Source organism: Megascapheus bottae, chromosome 7 (genome assembly GCF_031878675.1).
Source record: "Megascapheus bottae isolate mThoBot1 chromosome 7, mThoBot2.hap1, whole genome shotgun sequence".
Lineage (NCBI taxonomy): Eukaryota > Metazoa > Chordata > Mammalia > Rodentia > Geomyidae > Megascapheus > Megascapheus bottae.
In genome coordinates, this window is record NC_143515.1 from 54,382,685 (window position 1) to 54,404,701 (window position 22,017).

A 22,017-nucleotide genomic window follows, 5' to 3' on the forward strand; every position below is an offset into this window, starting at 1 on the left:
TTCCAGCTTTTTTGAGTATGTGATACTGAGGAATTGAAGCTAGGGCTTCCTGCATGGTAGGTGAGCACTCCACCAGGCTTTGCTCCTGGCCCTCAATTACAATTCTTTTTCCTTATTTTTTTTTGTGGGTCATGGGGCTTGAACTCTGGGCAGGGGAGCTATCCCTGAGCTCTTCAGCTTAAGGCCACAGCCCTATCCCTGGAGCCACAGCCCCACTTTCCATTTTCTAGTAATTAATGGAGGTAAGAGTCTCATGTTCTTTAGTGCCTGGGCTGGCTTTTAATCTCAATCCTCAGATCTTCAGAGTAGCTAGGATTATAGGCATGAGCCACCTCTTAAACGACAATTCTTCATACATACTAAACACAATCAGTCCTCCTCTCCTCCCCATCTCCAAACAGCCTAACACACCCTACTCTAATATGATCTTTGGCCACTTCTGCATTATTTGTAGTGATAATTCTGAAATCTAGAAGGGGAAAGTTTTGCTACTGAGGGGCCGGGAGTTTGGCTTAGTGGTAGAGTGCTTGCCTAGCATGCACGAAGACCAGGGTTCAATTCCTTGGTACCACATACTTAGAAAAAGCCAGAAGTGGTGCTGAGGCTCAAGTGGTAGAGCTCTAGCCTTGAGAAAAATCCAAGGACAGAGCTCAGGCCCTGAGCTCAAGCCCAGGACTGACAAAAAAAAAAAAAAAAAAATTGCTACTGAGACTACACAACTACATTCTTGATGTGTGTAAATAATCAAGAGTGATAGGGCCTTAGTAAGGTATCTCTTTGAATTTTATCCAATAATCAGAACCTATTGCACTACATTTTTGTCAGTTGTGGGGATTGGAATCAAGGCCTGGGCACTGTCCCTGAGCCCTTTTGCTCAAGGCCAGTACTCTACCAGTTTAAGCCACTGTGCCACCTTAGATTTTCTAGGGGGCAGTTGGAGGTAAGTTTATAGATTATCCCACCTGGATTGTCTTTTAACTGTGACTTTCAGATCTCAGCCTCCAGAGTAGCTACAATTACAGGTATGAGCCACAAGTGCCTAACTAATACAGGAGTTTTAAATCAGGGCATTGAACTTGCTTCCTCAGCTAGTGCTCTCTCCCTGAGGTGTAGCTTCAAGTGTAGCTTTTTGCTGGTCATTTTGTAGACTTTTTTTACTTGGGCTAGCTTTGAACTAAGTTCAACAGGATCTCAGTCTGAGTTGTTAGGATTATAGGGATGTACCACCCCCCCCCCCAAACCCCATGCCTGGCTAAGAAATACTACTGACTTTGATGATACAACCAAAATAAAATAGCTGGTAATGCAGCACACAAATGTGATGGTTCATTTCTGTAAAATTGGGGATGCGGGGGACTATTTGTATAGTTAAAATTTTTAGGTTGATTGTTATTGTTAAATATTTGTTATAGGCCGGGAGTTTGGCCTAGTGGTAGAGTGCTTGCCTAGCATGCATGAAGACCTGAGTTTGATTCCTTGGTACCACATACACAGAAAATGCTGGAAGTGGTGCCGTGACTCAAGCAGCAGAGCTCTAGCCTTGAGAAAAACCAAGGACATGGCTCAGACTGAGTTTATGCCCCAAGACTGGCAAAAAATAAAATAAAAACAAAATAAAAGTATTTGTTAGTGTGAGATAGGGTCTTGCTATAACTATCCTGTAACTTCCAATCCTCTTGCCTCAGCCTTCTGAGTGCTAAGATTACAGACTTAGATATATACTTATTTTTATGCTTCCATCTTTGTATTAATATTAAAACACACAGCACCAGGCATCAGTGGTTCACATCCATAATCCTAGCTATTCAGAAGGATAAGATCTGAGAATTGCTATATGAATCAGTCCAGGAAGACGCTTTTTTGGTTTTTTTTTTTTTTTTTGCCAGCCCTGGGCTTATGCTTATGCTCAGGGGCTTGAGCACTGTCCTTGGATTTTCTCAAGGCTAGAATTCTACCACTTGAGCCTCCGCACCACTTCTGGCTTTTTCTACGTATGTGGTACCGAGGAATCAAACCCAGGTATTCTTGCATGCTAGGGCAAGCACTTTACCACTAGGCCCAATTCCCCGCCCCAAGGCAGACTCTTATCTTCAATAAACTAACAAAAGCCAGAAATGGAGGTATGAGTCAAGTGGCAGCTTGCCCACCAGCTGTGGGCAAAAAAGCCAAAGAAGAGCAAAAAGACTGGAGTTCAAGTCCTAGTTTCTACAAAAGAATATTTTCAATGATTAGGAGAAACTCAAAAGCCTGTTAACTTTTCAAATAAATTTTTCAAAATCTATTTCAATTTGAATGTATCTTTATTTAAATGAACTATAATGGTCAGCTTTCACAAAAACTGAATTGAATGCTTTCCCCAACCTCTTATGTGCTACTATCATTCCTCATTTCAGAGATTTTAGACTGGGCAGAACACTAGCAAGATTAATCACCTTAATCTGATAAAAACTACCAGATACAGTTCAGCATCAATCTAAGGGTCAGTCATAGTTTTGACACCTAGTATCCTTTCCTGGGGTAGAGAACCCTTCACAAAGTTTAAGACCAGACAAATTATTTGCTATATCATGGAACAGCAATGTATGCCATCAGCTCTTTAGCCCGTACTGACAATTTCTGTATTTTCCTGAATTCATAATTTCATATGGCAGTATTTTGAATAGTGTTATAAATATCTAAATGGCCCTTGGCAGGAAAAAAGGTTCCATCATTGATTCTTTTAAGGATGGGAAAATTTGAATCAACATATAGAAAATGAAAAATGAAACTATGAAATATGTAGCTCAATACTTTCTTTTGGCAGTCCTGGGGCTTGAACACAGAGTCTGCGCACTGTCCTTGAGTTTTCTCAAGGCTAGCACTCTATCACTTGAGCCATAGTATCACTTCTGGCTTTTTCTGTATATGAGGTACCAAAGATTAAAACCCAGGGCTTCATACATGCTAGGCAAGCACTCTGCTAACTAGGCCCAATTCCTGGCTCAAGATCAATACTTTCACAAAGGTTATCATTCTATAATATATTGTTCAAAAAAAGAAAAAGTAGGTGGTAGAAGACCAAGTATAATAAATCTATTTTATTTATTATTTTTTTGCCAGTCCTGGGGCATGAACTCAGGGCCTAAGCTCTGTCCTTGGGCTTTTTCCTCAAGGCTAGCACTCTGCCACTTGAGCCACAGCACCATTTCTGTTTTTTTTCTATGTATGTGGTACCAAGGAATCGAACCCGGGTCTTCGTCCAAGCTAGGCAAGCACTCTACCTTTAGGCCAAACTCCTGGCCCTAAATTTATTTATTTATTATTATTATTATTATTATTTTTTGCCAGTCCTGGGCTTGAGCTCAGGGCCTGAGCACTGACCTTGGACTTTCTCAAGGCTAGAGCTCTACCACTTGAGCCTCAGCACCACTTCCGGCTTTTTTCTATGTATGTGGTACCAAGGAATCGAACCCGGGTCTTCATGCATGCTAGGCAAGCACTTTAACCACTAGGCCAAACTCCCGGTCCCTAAATTTATTTTTTTTTAACTTTTTTCTCTCCTTTTTTATTTTTTGGCCAGCCCTGGGGCTTGAACTGAGGTCCTGAGCACTGTTCTTGGGCTTTCTCAAGGTCAAAGCTCTTATCACTTGAGCCACAGCACCACTTCTGGCTTTTTCTATGTGGTACCAAGGAATCAAACCGGGGTTTTTGTGCATGCTAGGCAAGCACTCTACCTCTAGGCTAAACTCCCAGCCTCACTTTCTCTCTCTCTCTTCCAATTTTTTCCCTTAGTCCTAGGGCTTGAATGTAGGGCTTGAACCCAGACCTTGGGCTTTCTTCAAGGCTAGTGCTCTTCCATTTGAGCCACAGCAACCACTTCTGGAATCAAACTCAGGCTTCAAGCATGCTAGGCAATCACTCTACCACTAAGGCCAAACTCCCAGCCCAATTTTTCTCCTTTTTGATGGAGGTACCAATAGGGGGCCTCGCAAGCACTCTACCACTTGACAGCCATGCTCCTAGTCCTGTGTACCTTATTTCCTTATTTTTTTTTAAATGAACACACACTGAGCTCATACCTGCAATTCTACATATTTAGCAGGTAAGGATCATAAGGCTCTCAGTTTGAAGCTAGTCAAAGTTAGCAAGATCCTAATCTCAACAAACAAGTTGACTACGGTGGTAAAAGGTTGTAATCTCAGCTACTCTGAGACACAGGTGAGTGGACTAAGAATGAAGCACACCATAAAGCACAAGGCATTATTTGAAAAATAACCAAAGCAAAAAAGGGCTGGGAGTGTGGTTCATATGGTAAAGAACCTGAACCTGCCAAGGTCCTTAGTTCAAATCCCAGAACTGATAGGGGACGCACACGCACACACACACCTGGCTATGTCTCTGCTTACCACAGCAAGTTACATGATGAAGAGTCAGCATGGTTCTAATCTAGACAGGATAAGTCAAACTCTGTTTCAGTTAATTTTGGGATCTTTCTAGTCAGGACCACAGAATACATACATGCACCCTCCAGGCACTTGCCAAATTCATTCAGATTTTATTTGTTTTTTTTTTTTGTATGTTGGTATTGTCAAACACCTATTTGAAATAAATATTTTAAAGACATTCTGGAAAACACCAGCCAATCATCTCTTATTCTAGTATTTTGCTATTATATTATGTCGAGTCATAGAAAATTATTGAGTTTTAAAGACTACCAATATCTATGAAAGATGTCAATCTTCTACAAAAGTGAGATACCAACCACCAGTCATATATTAAGTTATATGACAATTCCATTTAAATTTTTATTGATATGAAAAGCTTTCTAGACAATAGATAATGCTAGAAGAATCAGAAGTTCATTTTAATTAAGCTTGGCTTCTGGTATATGTAGGATGATATATATTATAAGAGGTACTACATATATACTATATACTTTTGATCTAAAACACTCAAGATCTTTTAGTATATGTAATACTCCACTATATACATATTAAACTACTACTAACTTATGCATAGGATGCCCACTTCCAACACCAAGAATTTTAATCAAAAGTCACAATTCTGTATCGATGCCTCTGACTCAGCAACAAGCAAGAGAGTAATCAAATGACATATGTCTCAAATTTACTGAACTTAAAATTCAAATTAGAAGACTAGGGCTGATGGAAGTAGTGAAAAGATTAAGTAGTTTTCGTTTTGATGAAGAAAGTCATTTAAAAATATAGTTTTAAAATTTTGTTTGCTTAAATTTACTTACCATACCTTTTCAAAATACTTTTTAATCATAAGAACAAAGCTTACATACCTTATGTAAACAAGTGTCCACTACCCAATTGCACACATTTTCCAGGTCATCAGATACCTCAAGCCTAGACTTAACAAATTCACAGAGCTCCTCATTACTCATAACGTCCCAGATCCCATCACAAGCCAAGATGATAAATTCATCCTCTTCTCTCAAAATTTCATAAACCTCAGGCTCTGGAGAAACAAGCTGCTCTGTTGGGCCTTTGCCATCAACACACTTGTAATCATAGTCCCCCAGAGCACGAGACACGGCTAAAGAACCATTAACACGCTGTATCATTACGCTGCCTCCTGCATTCTGGATTCGCTCCTTTTCTCTTGGATTACAAGGCTTGTGATCCTGCGTAGAAAAGCAGACTTGTCCATTCCTATACAGAACAGCACGTGAATCACCACAGTTGATAAAGTAGATATGTTTAGGTGAAATCATAACTCCCACTGCAGTTGAACCACTTCTGTCCATCCCGTTTCTGAGATCAGAAAAGTTACGCATATATTCATCAATTTTCAAAAAGCCAGTTCTGATACCATTCTTGACATTTTCCACTGAAGGCTCCTGAGCAGATCCTGTTTTGCCTGCTGCCTGAAAGTCTTCATTAGTAGTGATATGTTCTAACAAATGTGTTGAGCAATAATTTGCCACTCGGGATCCAGCATGACCATCATAAACTGCAAAAAATGACCAGTCTTCCAAGCCATGTGGAATACCTACAACAGCTGTGTGTGCATCTTCCATTTCCACTCTCCATCCTTGCATGCTGCTCAGGCCATAACGTAAACCATTCCCAGCACCATGAGCATTATGTTTATCAGTTTTGGGTTTATCCAAAAATGCACCCATGTTTAGTAATGAACCTGGAAGGGGAAAAAAAAAAGTATAGGTATTAAACCTGTAAATGTCTTAGATAACTTGTCTACAATATTTTACTTCTCCTCAAGCAGCTCTTACCTTAACTATTTTTCAGTATTACCCCACTTCACTGGAATTAAAAAAAAAACAAGAACAAACAAAAAAAAGAATTCTCTTCCTACTCTTAGAATAGTTAAAACCAGACTAATTAAATCAATTTCCTGGAGATGGAGTATAGATATCAGCATTTTATTTTACAGTCCCAGGGCTTAAACTCAAGTCCTTGAGCTCTCACTTGGCTTGCTTGCTCACAAACAGCACACTAGTCTTGTCTTTTCAGTGGGGAGGGGGAGGGAAAAGAGGAGGTACAGCAACAAAAGAAAAGGTGAAAGAATGCAGTCCTTTCATTCAATTTACACCATGTAAAAAGAACTATTCAACTTGTAGTCAGGGATGGGAGGGAGAAAGTGGGAGAAAGCAAAGGAAGGGAACTATGTCCAAGAAGCATTGTACTTATGACTGACGTAAGATTTGTAACCCTATCATAATAATGTTAACATTTATTTATTTATTTTGCCAATCCTGGGACTTGAACTCAGGGCCTGGGCACTGTCCTTTTAACACTTTTTGCTCAAGGCAAGCACTCTACCACTTGAGCCTCAGCACCACTTCTGGGTTTTTCTAAGTATGTTACCAAGGAATTGAACCTGGGTCTTTGTGCATGCTAGGCAAGCACTCTACCACTAGGCCAAACTCCCGGCCCTAAGGCCTTCTATTTAATTTCTGGACTCCTTCTCAATATGGAACCACCTTAAATTTGTAATTAGAATTCTTGTGGATTAACCATTTACACATATTCATGTGTAAATGTTTAGCATTTTACACCTATATATAGCATCAAATCACTTCACTTTTTTACTTGATCAACAGTATACTTCTAGATTCAACTACTTATGTAGTTAAAAGTCTATTCACTACAGTGCATTACATGACAGTACAGTTCATTTTTCAGTTACCAGGCATGCCTATACAGAACAGCACATGAATCATTGCTGCTGATAAAGTAAATATGTGTAGGTAAACTTGTAACTCCCACTGCGGTTGAGCCACTTCTGTCCATCCCATTTCTGAGATCTGTAAAATTACATGTATATTCATCAATTTTAAAAAGCCAGTTCTGGGGCCATGAGTTTGGCCTACTTGTAGAGTGTTTGCCTAGCATGCACAAAGACCCAGGTTCAATTTCTCAGTACCATATATACAGGAAAAAAAGAGAAGTGGTGCTGTGGCTCAAGTGGCAGTGCTCTGGCCCTGAGCTCAAGGCCCAAGACTGGCAAAAAATAAATAAATAAAATAATTAATTAATTAAAATAAAAAGCCAGTTCTGCTACCATTCTTGACATTCTCTACTGAAGGCTCATGAGTAGTTCCCGTTTTGCCAGCTGCCCAAAAGTCATTAATAACAGCAAGTTCCTAGCAAGAATTTATTCTATTTAGTGCTTCTACACTAAAAGCAAGAATCAAATTTTACCCGATTTGTAAGTCTTTTTTTTTTTTTTTTTTTTGTCAGTCTGGGCCTAGGCGCTGTCCCTGAGCTCTTCAGCTCAAGGCTACCCCCCTACCCCATGAGCCACAGTGGTTAATTGGAGATAAGACTTTAATGCCCAGGCTGGCTTTGAACTACGATCCTCAGATCTCCTGAGTAGCTAAGATTATAAGCATGAGCCACTATGCCTGGCTCAATTTGCAAGTCTTAAGTGAACAAAATTCTTTTCTACATCTTGTAATTTAACAGCTAGAGAAGTAACAGATAGTTTTTTTTTTACAACAATAAAAATACTTCATAAAGCATGTCTATAAAAATTTTCAACGTATCTGGAAAATCTTTCAGAACATTTCTTCAGTCTACAATACTGCAGTACATAAATGCAGACTGCAGATCTTAATTAGCAACAGACAGCAACAATCTTTCCATATGGCCTGAGTCTTAAATCTCTAGCAAAAAAAAAAGCTAATAAGTTATATAGTCTCTAATATGAGAAAACACTAGAGCCTCCTATATTAATTTGATCTAGTTCAACTCATTTAATTTTGCAACAGCTATATGTTGCTGCCTTCATTTTATAAAGTAATGTGTTCTAGAAATGTTGAGGAGCTTAGTCCAAGAACAAAGTAGAACTGTCTGACTCTAGAGTTCATGCTCTAAATGACCTCCTAAAAATGCTATATTAGGTAATAAAAGCATGACAGCCTTTTTCTCTAAAGTTGAGATAAATCTGTTTCTTCACATAAATGTAATGGAATTATGTTTCTCTATAGAGTTCCCAGTCAATTCAGAAGAAGATTCAAGTTTATTGCTGCTTTCTAGAATCTAACCCCTTATTACTTCAACCTTACTTTTCCTATAACTCTTATACTACCATTTATGTCCACAGTGGCCTTCTTTCTATTCCTACAAGCTGTTCCCCATCTTTGCCTACAATCATCTTAAACTCTTCATCACTATAGCTCAGGTCAAATATAACTCAAAGAAATGTTGTAGTCTTAAAATTCCCCCCAGATACCATCACATTTCATTTTTCCTTTCATTTTGCTCATAACTTGCCAAAACTATTTTTTCATTAAACTGTGTGTGTGTGTGTGTGTGTGTGTGTGTGTGTGTGCGCGCGCGCGTGCATGCGTGTGTTTCCTAACTAGAAAGTAAGCTCCATGGAAAGAGGAATCCATATGTCTTATTTACTAACAAAATTACTTATGGCACACAGTATGCATTCCATAAATATTTGTGGAACGGATGAATTAGTGTGAAAGCACCAAAGGGTGGCTTGCTATTAAAATGTGCCATTTCATAATGCTCACATTATGAGGGCCCGCTGGAACCAAAGTGGGTGCACTAAGACTCTCAATTCAAGCTTAATGAAGCTGGAAAATATAAATACAGAAGTGCAAATTAAGTTCAAGTGCCCTGACCTGCAAAATACAGAAAGCACAACATTTAGTTCAGAGAACCACATTTTAACAAGGACATGAATGAAACTAACATGACTTAAGCTATAGAAAAAGAAAAACAGAAAGACAAAAAACACAATTTGTGAGAAAGAGTTGAGACCAAGTTAGTGTAAAGGGAAGTATTAAGTCCTAACAAAACTGATGGTAAACTTAAGAAACTAATACCTCCCCCCCCAACCAAACCCACCAAACCAATTGCTAAATTGGCAAGGAAACTACAGAGAGACTTATCAGAGGAAGAGGTAAAAATGGAAAAGCAATATATGAGAAAATGCTCATTATCCAGGGTCATAAAAGAAACGCAAATAAAAACAACCCTAAGATATCACTTTGATTGATAACCCAATCAGAATGGACAATATTCTGAATTCAGACAACATCGAGTGCTGATGGGGATATGGAGAAAGAGGGACTCTACTGACTGCTGGAAGGAATGTAAACTAGTACAGCCACTCTTATAAAACAGCCTGGAGATTTCTCAAAAAACTAAACCTTCCCTAAGACCCAGCCATGCCACTCCTTGGCATCTATCCTGAGCATCATAGCCCAGGATATGATAAGGACTTCTGCTCAGCCATGTTCATTGTTGCACTATTCACAATAGGCAAATGATGGAAACAACCCGGATGCCCCACTACAGATGAAAGGATACAAAAAATGTGGTACATATATACAATGGAATTCTACATAGCCAACAGACAAGATAAAATAATGGCATTCACTGGGAAGTGGATGGAACTAGAGCAAATCATGTTGAGTGAGATAAGTCAAGACCAAAGGAACAAAGGCATATGGTCTCTTTGATATGTGGATATTAGATCTAAACAATGTAATAGCGATGACTCAATACTCAGGTATTCCAGGTCACTGACATGATTTTGGAGATACAAATGTATCTATATAGACATATAGGTCTAAGATAGGATATATATTCTTTAGACATATATTGATACATAGATTGAAATACATCTATGACATACAAAGACAGCTTAATTTTAATTATGTTAAGTTTATATGCCAATAATTGCACATAGGGATTTTTTTATTTAAATACTTATTTGTAGAACATGACACTTGAAATATGATGAAAAAACTCAGTTTTTAAAATTTATTTATTTCTTTAGCCAGTCCTGGAGACTGAACTCAGAGCCTGAGGACTATCCTTGGGCTTCCCTCAATGCTAGAGCTCTACCACTTGAGCCAAGCACTATTTCTGGCTTTTCTATGTATGTGGTATCAAGGAACTGAACCAGGTCCTCGTGCATGCTAGGCAAGCACTCTACCACTAGGCCAAACCCCCAACCCAAAACTCAGTTTTAATTTAAAAAAAAAAAAAAAACTGATGGAAAACATTAAATTCTTGTAAAGAAAAGGATTCCTCATTTGTTCTGGAAAGCAGAAGATCCAGGATCAATAGATAAAATATTAAGGAGATATCTGGTTAACAGTAAGATTTTTTTTTCTTTATCTATTTATCTTATCTACCTACTCATCTATCAACAATCAGCATTAGTCCTGGGGATCAAACTCTTGACTCAAGAAACCTATGGAAGCCAGGCACCAGTGAGACTCTTATCTCCAATTAACCAGCAAAAAGCTGAATGTGGAGCTATAGGTCAAATGATAGAACGCCAACTTAAATGAAAAAGCTAAGGACAGCACTCGGGTCCTGAGTTTAATCCCAGTACTGGCAAAAAAAAAAAAAAAGAAGGAGGAGGAGGAGGAGGACGAGGAGGAAGAAGAAGAGGAGGAAAGAAAAGGAAAGGAAAGAGGAAAAAAAGGGAAGGAATCTAGGCAAAGCTCTTCATTGAAAAGGAGGAAGTCTCATGAACAGTTTTTTTCCCCCAAGTGACCTCAAAAACTGTGACCTAGCAATCTCAGCTTCTGAAAAGGATTATAAACAAGATGCACTAGCACCCTGTTCAGACAGTGCTTTAAATGCTTCCCAAACATTTAATTCATCTAAATTCTATCTTTTACTAAAAACAGGTACCAAAAAATAAGTATAAAAAAAGTAAGTGAATAAAGAGAACTTCAACCAACGATCTTTAGACAAAATAAAATGCAAAGCTTCAACAAAGAACATTCACTCCAATATTCACATACTGCAAAATTCTCCTTCTTGAAGTCGGCACACTTACAGTAAAAGGGCAAATGGACACTGATAGGCTTTGCTTAAGAACAGCACAATCTGTTGATCCCATCTACTTCCCATCATAAAGATAGGTTATGTCAGGGGTGCCTCACAGCTCATTTTTCCAATAGATTTCTGAACACTAGCATTTTGTTCTTTTGACTAAAAACAGTAACATAAAAAAAGTAGCAATAGGGGCCGGGAGTTTGGCCTAGTGGTTAAAGTGCTTGCCTAGAATGCATGAAGACCCGGGTTCGATTCCTAGGTACCACATACATAGAAAAAAGCCAGAAGTGGTGCTGAGGCTCAAGTGGTAGAGCTCTAGCCTTGAGAAAGTCCAAGGACAGTGCTCAGGCCCTGAGCTCAAGCCCAGGACTGGCAAAAAAAAAAAAAAAAAAAAGTAGCAATAATGCTCTTCTGTTCATGCTACAAGGCACCCTATTTAGATAGTGGTGTATAATATAATATTAAAACTAATAATCTAGTGGAGCTGGGAGTTTGGCCTAGCTTACCTGAAGACCTGGGTTCCATTCCTTAGAGCTCAAGTGGTAGAGCCCTAACCTTGAGAAAGCCCAAGGACAGTACTCAGGCCCTGAGTTCAAGCTCCAGGATTAGCAAAAATAAATAAATAAATAAATAAATAGAATGAAATGAAATAAAAACTAATAATCTAGCCTGCACAGTGGCTCACACCTGTAATCCTAGGTACTCTGGAGGCTGAGATCTAAGGATCATGGTTCAAAGCCAGTCAGGGGGCACTTCACAAGAACTTAAGACCCATCTCCAATTAATCACTACTAAATGAGAAGTGGGGCTGTGGCTCCAGGAGTAGGGTGGTACCCTTGAGCTGAAGAGCTCAGGGACAGTGCCCAGGCCCAGAGTTCAAGCCCCATGACCCACCAAAACACACACACACACACACACACACACACACACACACACACACAACACACACACACATACACACACACACCCTAATAATCTAGTAAGTTTAGCAATCTTAATATTCGTCTAAAGACTGAAAAACATGAAATACAAATAGACTTAAAAGAAAAACTGGTAAAATCCAAGTAAGATCTGGAGTTTAGTTAATAAGATTTTTAGTTTTGGCAAATGCACCACAGTAAGATGCTAATATTAGAGAAAACTGGGGAGGTGGTATGAGGGAAAATTCTCTAGACTATCTTTGTTAATTTTCTGTAAAATCCAAAGATTTTAACATTGAACATTCGTTTTTTTGGTAGAATGTAAAATGTAAGCTTTAGTTATTTCAACCAATATGATGGATAAACAGAGTTATAGAGATGGAAAATACTCCCACACCTGTGATTTTTACCAATGTCATATAAGGGTGGGCTTAGAAAGGTATCCTAAAAACTGAAAACTCTGACCTAGTGATTCTATTTCTGAGAAGTTATCACCACTCTTGGCATGCTCCACCAACCTGGCCTGTTGGTTGAGATGAGGGATCTCATTAACTTTTTTGCACAGACTGGCCTCAAACAACTTCCAATCTCCATGTCCACAATAGCTAGGATTATGGAAATGGGCTAATGGTTGAACAAAGATAAGATTAAGATTTTTATTAAAATTTTTTTCACAGAAAATACTTTTAGAAAATGGCTAATCCCTGCTATTCAAGTAGAGGACAATTCAAGAACAATCTAGGCAAGTTATTAAGACCCAATCTCAAAAATCAAGATAGGTGGGTACCTGCAGCTCACTGTATAATTCTAGCTACTCAAGAGACCGAGATCTAAGGAACACAGTTCCAAACCAGCCAGGGCAGGGAGAATTCTGAGAGATTCTTATATCTAATTAACCAGTAACAAAGCCCAATATTAAGTAGGAGAATGCCAATCTTGAGCAAAAAAAAGCTAAGTGAGAGCACAAGTCCAAATACTGGCACCAAAAATCCCTCCAAATAACAGAAACCAAGATGGGCCTGTTGACCTAGCCACTCAGAAGGTGGAGGTAGGAGGATCATGGCCTATAACTGGCCTTGGAACAAGCAAGAGACTCTATATGAAAAACTACAAGCAAAAGAACTAGCAGTATGGCTCAAATGGCAGGGCCACTGCCCAGCAATCACAAAGACCTGTGAGTTTAATCCCAGTACTACCCAAACAAAGGGGGAAAAATGAAATTAAAACAGCATAGAAGTGGTCAATTATATGAAAAAAGCTCATCACCACTATTATAGAAATGAAAGTTTAAATCACAGTCACATATCCCTTCATAACTGTTAAATCTTGTTTTTGTAGTGATGAGGATAAAACCTGGGGCCTCAAAACAGATTAGGCAAGTACTCTACAAATAAACCCAACTCCCAGCCTCAAATGGCCATTATTGAAAAGACAAAGTAACAGTTATGGAGGAAAGAGAATACTGTACAACATAGGTGAGAATGTAAATACATATAGGCATAATGGAAAGCCATATGGAGGTTCCTCACAAAAAATAAAAAAAATAAAATAAAGTATGATCCAGTACTAATCTGGATATATAGTCTAAGGAACTAAAAGCAGTATGCTGATGACTTACCTCATATTTGTTCAATACAGGAATACTTATAATACCAAGTTAAACAAGTTTCTATTATGAACAGAGAAAACAAATGTGGTGTATATATACACACATTAGAATACCATTCAGCGTTTAACAAAAAGGAAATTGATGTTTATGAAAACATAGAAAAACCATATGCTAAGTGAAATGTGTCACATACAGAAAGATAAATTAACACATGCTGTCACTTATACTATACAGTAATCTCTCTCTATACGGAGTATTGACTCCAAATCTCACCACCTAATTTTCATCGATGCTCAAGAATCTTACAAAAATGGTAATAAGCCAGGCACAGGTGGCTCATTTCTGTAACCCTTGCTACTCAGGAGACTGAGATCTGAGGACTATTGCTCCCAGGCAGCCTGGCTAGCAAAGTCCATGAGACTCTTCAATTAGCCCCCTAAAAACTGGAAGTAGAACCCAAAATGGTAAAGGGCTAGCTTTGAGTACAAAAGCTCAAGAACACTGTGCAGGCCTGAGTTCGAGCCCCATGACCACCAACAAAAAAAGTATAATATTGCATATAGCCCACTCACATTCTACCATATGCTTTAAATATTTAGATTTAAAATTACAATGTTAGTACTATATAAATATAGTATACTGTTTCAAGGCAAGAAAAAATAGGCACACATTTGGTATAGATGTGATCATCACAGACCTAAAAATGAAGTACAAGAACAAGACCTGTATGACTCACTCTTGTAATCCCAGCTACTCAGGAGACTGAGATCTGGAGGATCGAGGTACGAAGCCAGCCCTGGCAAAAAAAAAAAAAAAAAAGTACAAGAGACTCAAGAGACTCTATCTCCAGTTAACCATCAAAAAGCCAGACTGGAGGCATGGCTCAAGCAGTATAGTGCCAACCAATCAAGTAAGAGAATAAGACTCTGAGTTCAAGCCTTATAACTATATATAAACTAGTCAAATAAAGTCAAGTGGCCTACACTATAATTCCAGGAGACTAAGCTCTACGGACTGAAGTTGGAAGCCAGCCTAGGCAAACAAATCTGAGACTTTTATCTCCAAATAATTAGCAAAAAGCCAGAAGTGGAGGTGTGGCTACAGAATCTGGCCTGAGTGAGAAAGACTAACCAAGAGCTTGAGGCACTGAGTTCAAGCTCTAGTAATGGTGTGTGCACACTTGCACGGAAAGGAAAAAAATGTTCAAAGCAAACAATACTCAACACAGAAGATTAATACATAAAAGTGGTTAAACCAGGGTGTGCCCAGGTATCATGAATCTATTTGGATTGAGCATAGTACCTGGTGCATAGAAAATTCAGTTTGGCTTTTTGGAATTGCCTGGATTTCCTTGCTCCAAATATTTTCCTTTCAAAGCTGACCGCATTCACAGATACAGAGCCCACAAATGCAGAGGGCAAACTATATGAGCTATATAAAGTAATCAAACTGTGGAGAGCAGAATGGTGCTTAGAAGAGGGGTGGAGCATGGGGGAGGGAGTTTACACAGTACACATACTACATATAGAAAGACGCTGGTGAAATGAAGCAATTGTGCAATTATACAGTTATAGGTGCTTAAATTGGATGTGGTGGTACATACTCAGGAGTCTGACAAAGGAAGGGTTTTAAATAATGAATATTTTCGGTCATTCCACATTATATTGTATCACCGTGTATCTCATATATACAATTACAATTAAACATATTTACACTTTAAAGAAATTAAAATGCCGAGTCGTGGTGGCTCACACCTGTAACCCTAGCTACTCAGGAGGCTGAGATCTGAGGATCAAGGTTCAAAGCCAGCCCGGGCACAAAAGGACCTGAGACTCATCTCCAATTAGCCTCAAGAAAATGGGAAGTGGGGCTTGGCTCAAGGGTAGGGTGGTAGCCTTGAACTGAAGAGGTCAGAGACAGAGTCCAGGCCAAGTTCCGCCACAAAAAAAAGAAAGAAAGAAAAGAAAATGACAAAACTTCAGTAAAGAAGTAGAAAATCAGAAACAAAAGGTGAACAAATGCAGCAATAATACTCACTGGACACTATTTTGAAAATGAACGATATAATTTGTAGGTGTGGATGATGGGAGAGAAAAACTGGGCAATAATGAGAGAAGGGGAGACACTATCCAAAAAGCAATGTACTTTTGGAAGTGGTACAGTGGTTCAGAGTGGTAGAGCTAGCGTTGAACAGAAAAAGCTCACAAATGGCATTTGAGCCCTGAAATCAAGCCCCAAGACCAACAAAAAAAGAAATAAACTCTTTACCTGACTTATATAACTGAAACACCTTTATAATACATTTTAAAAATAGAAAATTAAATTAGATAACCATTCCCAAAGCAGAATTTCCCACGCCTCTTTCTCAAATATGGACAGGATAAAACTAACAGATATTACAGAAAAGAAAAATAAAGCAATTGTTCACAAAGGTTTCCCAGAACTGAACAACACTAGTATTAAAAAAAACAACTGAAATTTCAAAATACTGATAAAAGTCCTAATAATTCCTGGAGAGAAAAAATAAACCAGAAACCAAAACCACACCAGAAATTTCCACAAACATCTAATGAACTAGATTTGCATATAATTCCCCCCGAAAAACCTGTTGGTAGATAAAATCTCATATGTACATATACATATGGAAAAACAAAGATATTAATATTCTATAGAAATTAAAAGCATGGATGACATTTAAATGTGTCAACATTAATAAAAATCTGAAACAAAGTTAGCTGGATATAGTATAATGACATAAAATTATAAAATTAACAGATCAATTGAGATATGTGAGCTATATAGCAAAAGTATTCGAAATATGATTTGAATAATATAAAAACCAAAATAATTAAGAGAATCTTAAGAGTAGTTATTACTGTAAAGGAAAGTGATGATAGTAGTAATATGCTGATAAAATCTAGTGATGTTTCCTTTCCCTTTTTTGAAATAAGTATCAAGAAGTAGCAGTATGTTTTATTGGGGGAGACAGAAAAAGGGGGCACATGAATGGAGTGTGTACAGATGCAGTCATTATATTCATTGTATAGTATATAAAAATTGAACTACAAAAGTTGAGTGTAGGGATGGGAGGAAGGATAATAGAAAACAGTGAAAGGGATGACACAGACCAAAATGCACTACACTCATATCCTGACTTATGGAATTGTAACTTCTTTGTACAATTATTTAACAATTTATGAAAACAATAAGTTTATGCTGGGTGCAGTGGCTCATGCCTATAATCCTAGATCTGAGGATTGCAGTTCAAAGCCAGCCTGGGCACTAAAGATGGTTGAGACTCTTACCTCCAATATACGACCAGAAAACCAGAAGTGGCGGTAGCCTTGGGCTGAAGAGCTCAGGGACAACACTCAGGCCCAAAGTTCAAGGCCCATGATCCACCAAAAAAAAAAGTTTGAAGAAAATATTAAAACATTAATGTTAAAACTTGATAACAGAATCAACTTAAATTTTCATGCTAATCTGAGCATTGGAGATATTTGGGATACTGGGATCTGAGGATTATAGTTCAAAGCCAACCCTGGCAGGAAAGTCTGTGAGACTATTATCTCTAACTATCAGAAAACCTGAAGAGACACTGTGGCTCAATGTAGTCCAGTACTAGCCTTAAGCACAAAGCTCAGGGACTGCACCTGGGCCCCGAGTTCACAATTTATAACCAAAAAACAAAACAAAACAAAAAGAATGCTATAAAACTAACTATAACAGCTGAACATACCAAAATAAAAAACAGAGATTCTACCTCATCTGAGTTATAATGACCGTTATCAAGAAACCAAACAATAACAAATGCTTGTGAGGATGCAGCCAAAAGGGAACTCAAATACACTATTGATTCAACCACTGGGAAAAGCAGTAGAGGTTCCTCAAAAAAAAAAGAAAAAAAAGCCCTAAATCGAGAACTACCTATGATGCAGCAATTCTACTCCTGGGGATCTAACAGAACACAAACAAGGCTACAGTAAAACCACAAGCACAATCAAGTTCATTGCAGCATTACTCATCACAGCGAAAATACACAATCAGCCCAGAGGCCCCTCGATGGATGAACGAATCAAGAAAATGTAATATATATCCACAATGGAATTTACACAATGATATTACACCATTTATAAGGAAATAGAAAGACTTGGAAAGAATTATATTAAGTAAAGTAAGACAGACACAGAGAAATAAAGGTTGCATGGTTTCTCTCATTAGTGGTAAACAGAATGTGCCTATAAATCTATAAGTAAATACACTGTGTGGTATGCAAGCAGCTCCAAATGAATTATAATAAATGCTATGGAGTTCTCAAATAGTACAATTTTTTTTTTTGCCAGTCGTGGGGCTTGAACTCAGGGCCTGAGCACTGTCCTTGGATGTTTCTCAAGGCTAGTGCTCTACCACTTGAGCCACAGAACCACTTCCAGCTTTTTTCTATGTATGTGGTACTGAGGAATCGAACACGGGTCTTCGTGCATGCTAGGCAAGCACTTTACCACTAGGCCAAACTCCCGGTACCTCAAATAGTACAATTTTTTAGAAAGACTAAATCAAAGCCCAACAAAACAAGCACTAAGAAATGGGTACTTGCATAATGGTGGCAGGGCCAAGGGGAAAAGGAGCCAGAGAATGCAATCAAGAATTCATTGAGTAAACCACAAAACTGAGATGTATAAAGGCAGGTGGGTCAAAAGGGGATGATATTGCCGAAGGGGGTATGATACAGATCAAGATACATTGTATTCCTATGCTACTTTGTTAAATGACATCTCCCTTGTACATCCACTGGAAGTTTCGGTACAATTTCACTTCAATACAGTATCCTTTAACAATGAATGGTCATTAATACCTATTTTCTTTCCAAATCTGTCCTTTCTTTTTACCACTCCAAAACAAGGTACTTGTTCTGTTAAATTATGAAGTGTGAAAGCACCATATAAACACATATGTAGAACAAGAAACTAGCTAAAATAAATGTTACTCCTGGTCTTAACAGAGGCCTGGTCTAACAGTTAACATTCATTCATTTAAATTTGTTTGCTTACTATATTTTGACAGTTCTTTATATTTAAAAGAAATGGCAAGAGCTGAGTTGGTCACACACACCTGTAATCACAGCACTTGAGAAGCTAAGGCAAGAAGATCAAGAATTTGGGGAAGTTGTAGGCCTGCCTAGGCTACATAGAGAGACCTAGTCTCAAAAACACTAAAAAAATGATACAGAAAATAATGAGATCTTAAGTTTCAGTATTTTTCTCAAAATCAAATATATTCAAGCCTGAGATGGTGGCACTATAAGCATGACGGCACACACCTATAATCCCAGTTATTCAGAGATGGAGGTACAAGGATCACGAATTCAGGGCCAGCCCAGGCAAAGGTAGGAGATTCTGTTCCCAAAACACAACTAAAAGGCTGAAGAGTGGTAGTTTGAGTGGTAGATTACCATAGTAGTAAGCACAAACCCTGAGTTCAAATCTCAGTTCTGTACCTTTTGTATGATTTGATTTAACTGAAATATAAAAAGGCAAAACTAGTATATGAGATAGGAATTCAGGAAAGCACAAAATGCACACAATAATTAGCATTACTATGAAACTCAACAATAACATTTAATGACTAGTCTAATAAAGTAATAAAAATTGAAACGAATTTAAAAGCATTTTGAGACTACAACTATGACACTGATTTGTTTTACAAAGAGAACAGGTTAAATAATATTGCTACACTACAGTGATTTAAACCTACACTGTTACTGAACAAAATCAGATTAGGAAAGATTAATCAGCATTTATTGACCATTGTGGGAGTCTATAGGTATACCTTAAGAAATGCTTTACACATTCAAGTAGAAACACTTCCCTATCCAACAAAAAGAATTTATCACTAGCATAACTGCTTTACCGTCAAAAATCCATTAACTATGAAAATTTAAGATTCATAGGTGTGAATCCAATCCATAAAGCTCCATTCTGCTGTCCAGCAGAAGACCCTGCTGAAGATCCTTTAATTTGATTCAGCATATAATAAAATTAATCTATTCTATGTATACAGGTTAATGACTTCTTGCAAATGTATAACCACTCAATAAAGACAAAGCATTTCTATCACTTCAAAAATAACTTCTTAACCCACTGAAGTGAATCTCTCCATGTCTTTCAGATTTATGGCAGTCACTGGTCTGCTTTCAGTCTGCAGGAGTTTTGCCTCATACATGTTATATTCTTTTGTGCCTGGTTTCTTTCACTTTGTACAATATCTCTGTGGTCCATGCATGTTGCATTTGTCTTCTTTTTGGTGTTATTTTATTTCGCCCCTTTTATTTGCTCTTTAAAACAACCTTGAGTTTTAAATGGACTTAGAGAAAGCCTATAAGAGCTACCTGCATGCCCATGTCATTTTAAAGCTTACCATTTTACTACTAAAGGATGTTATACTAAGGGGAGGCATCCAATGGTGTAATTCATCTGAACAACTAAAAAAATAATAATTTAATAAAATGAAGGAAGCTGAAACTTTTTTTGTTTTGGGGAAGAGCATACATGTAAAAAAAAGGTGAGCAAATAAATCATTATTTATATTCACTGTGCATTATGTAAGAGCTGAACTACGTAACTTGAGGGCATGGATGGGATAGAGAAAGATGGGGGAGAGCAATGAAAAAAGTAGCTCTGATCAAGATACACTACACTCAAATCTGATCTGTGGCACTGAAATTCCTATGTACAACTACTTTTTAAAAATAAAGAACATTAATATGAGATTTTCAGAAAGAAAAAAAAAATCAACATTTGGCTCACAGAAAACAATTCACTGAAACCAGAGGGCGTTCATATTTCTATTTGTATTTAACTACCTGAATGATAAAACAAAAATTACAGCTATTGGACTTTATTATGATTTATACTTAGTTATTTTTCTACAAAACTGATTTCAAACACTAACAGAAGATCTTTTTATAATTTCAGCAAAGAAGCCCTGTAATGAGAAAGTTCTTCCTATTCCCTATAGTTACTCAATGAAGAAATGAGAACCAAGTTCAGGAGTACATAGGTTGACCTCTAGCTATTGTTTGTATTCTCTTACTTTTCAGATTAAAAAAACAAAGTCCAGATTATTTAAAGGGGGAGGAGGGAGATGAGGAAAGAGAGGGAGATGGGGAAAGAGAAGGAGGGAGGGGGAGGAAGGAAGGAAAAGAAAGGGGGGAGGGAGGGAAAAGCACAGGTTTCAGTGTGTGTGTGTGTGTGTGTGTGTGTGTGTGTGTGTGTGTGTGTGTGTGTGTGTGTGTGTGTGTGTATGCATCCTGGACAGCTCCAGTCCAGGGGCTTGAACTCAGTGCCTGGACATTGCCCCTGAGCTTCTTTTCCTCAAGGATAACACCCTATCACTTGAGTAACAGTACTACTTCCAGCTTTTTCTGTTTATATGGTACTGAGGAATCAAACCTAGAGTTTCATGCATGCTAGGCAAACACTATACTATTAAGCCACATTCTCAAGTCAATTTTGAGAGTTTTAAAGAGAAATTTGTATTTGTAGGCTTGACTGTATAGCTATGTTAGTAATGTGTTTATAAGCAATTAGTGAAATGGGACAGAACATGATAATACCTACAAAAGAAAGCCCAAAGACAGTGCTCAGGCCCTGAGCTCAAACTCTGGGACTGACAAATAAATAAATAAATAAATAAATAAATAAATACATACATACATACATACATACATAAATAGAAAACTGAGAGGAGGGGTTGAGTTGGGAAGGATGGAATAGAATGACAAAAGGGGTGACATTGATCAAGATACATTGTACTTTTAAACTAATAGGTTGAATAATAACTACATACAACTACCTTAAAAAGACTATATAATAAAATACGTAATACAAAAATCGAAATGTGTCTAATAAATTGAAGTTTGCATCTGAATACTGGTGGCTCATGACTGTAATCACAGCTACTTAAGAGGCTGAGATCTATGAATCACTGCTCAAAGCTACCCTGGGCAGGAAAGTCCTTGAGATTCTTATTGACAATTAACCACCAGAAAATCTGGAAGTGGACCTGTGGCTAGAGTGCTAGTCTTGAGCAAAAAAGCTCAGGCAGACAGAACCCTTAGGAGTATAAACTCCACGACCAATTAAAAAAAATTTAAATTAAAAATTTGAGATTTGCAATAAGTGGAAAATACAAATAGATC

The 22,017-nt window shown here is 37.8% G+C and overlaps 1 protein-coding gene across 6 annotated transcripts in view; it reads right to left on the bottom strand.

The window, feature by feature from the left end:
• The window catches only part of Ppm1b (protein phosphatase, Mg2+/Mn2+ dependent 1B), a 70,948-nt gene that overhangs the window by 35,414 nt on the left and 13,517 nt on the right, over nucleotides 1–22,017 (bottom strand). For 5 of the 6 annotated variants that reach the window (XM_090337022.1, XM_090337023.1, XM_090337021.1 and 2 more), the window contains exon 2: nucleotides 5,288–6,144. In XM_090337022.1, coding sequence (XP_090193148.1) covers nucleotides 5,288–6,144 — 857 coding nt within the window. The remainder of the gene's footprint in view (nucleotides 1–5,287; nucleotides 6,145–22,017) is intronic. The other variant, XM_090337024.1, reaches the window with a different exon arrangement.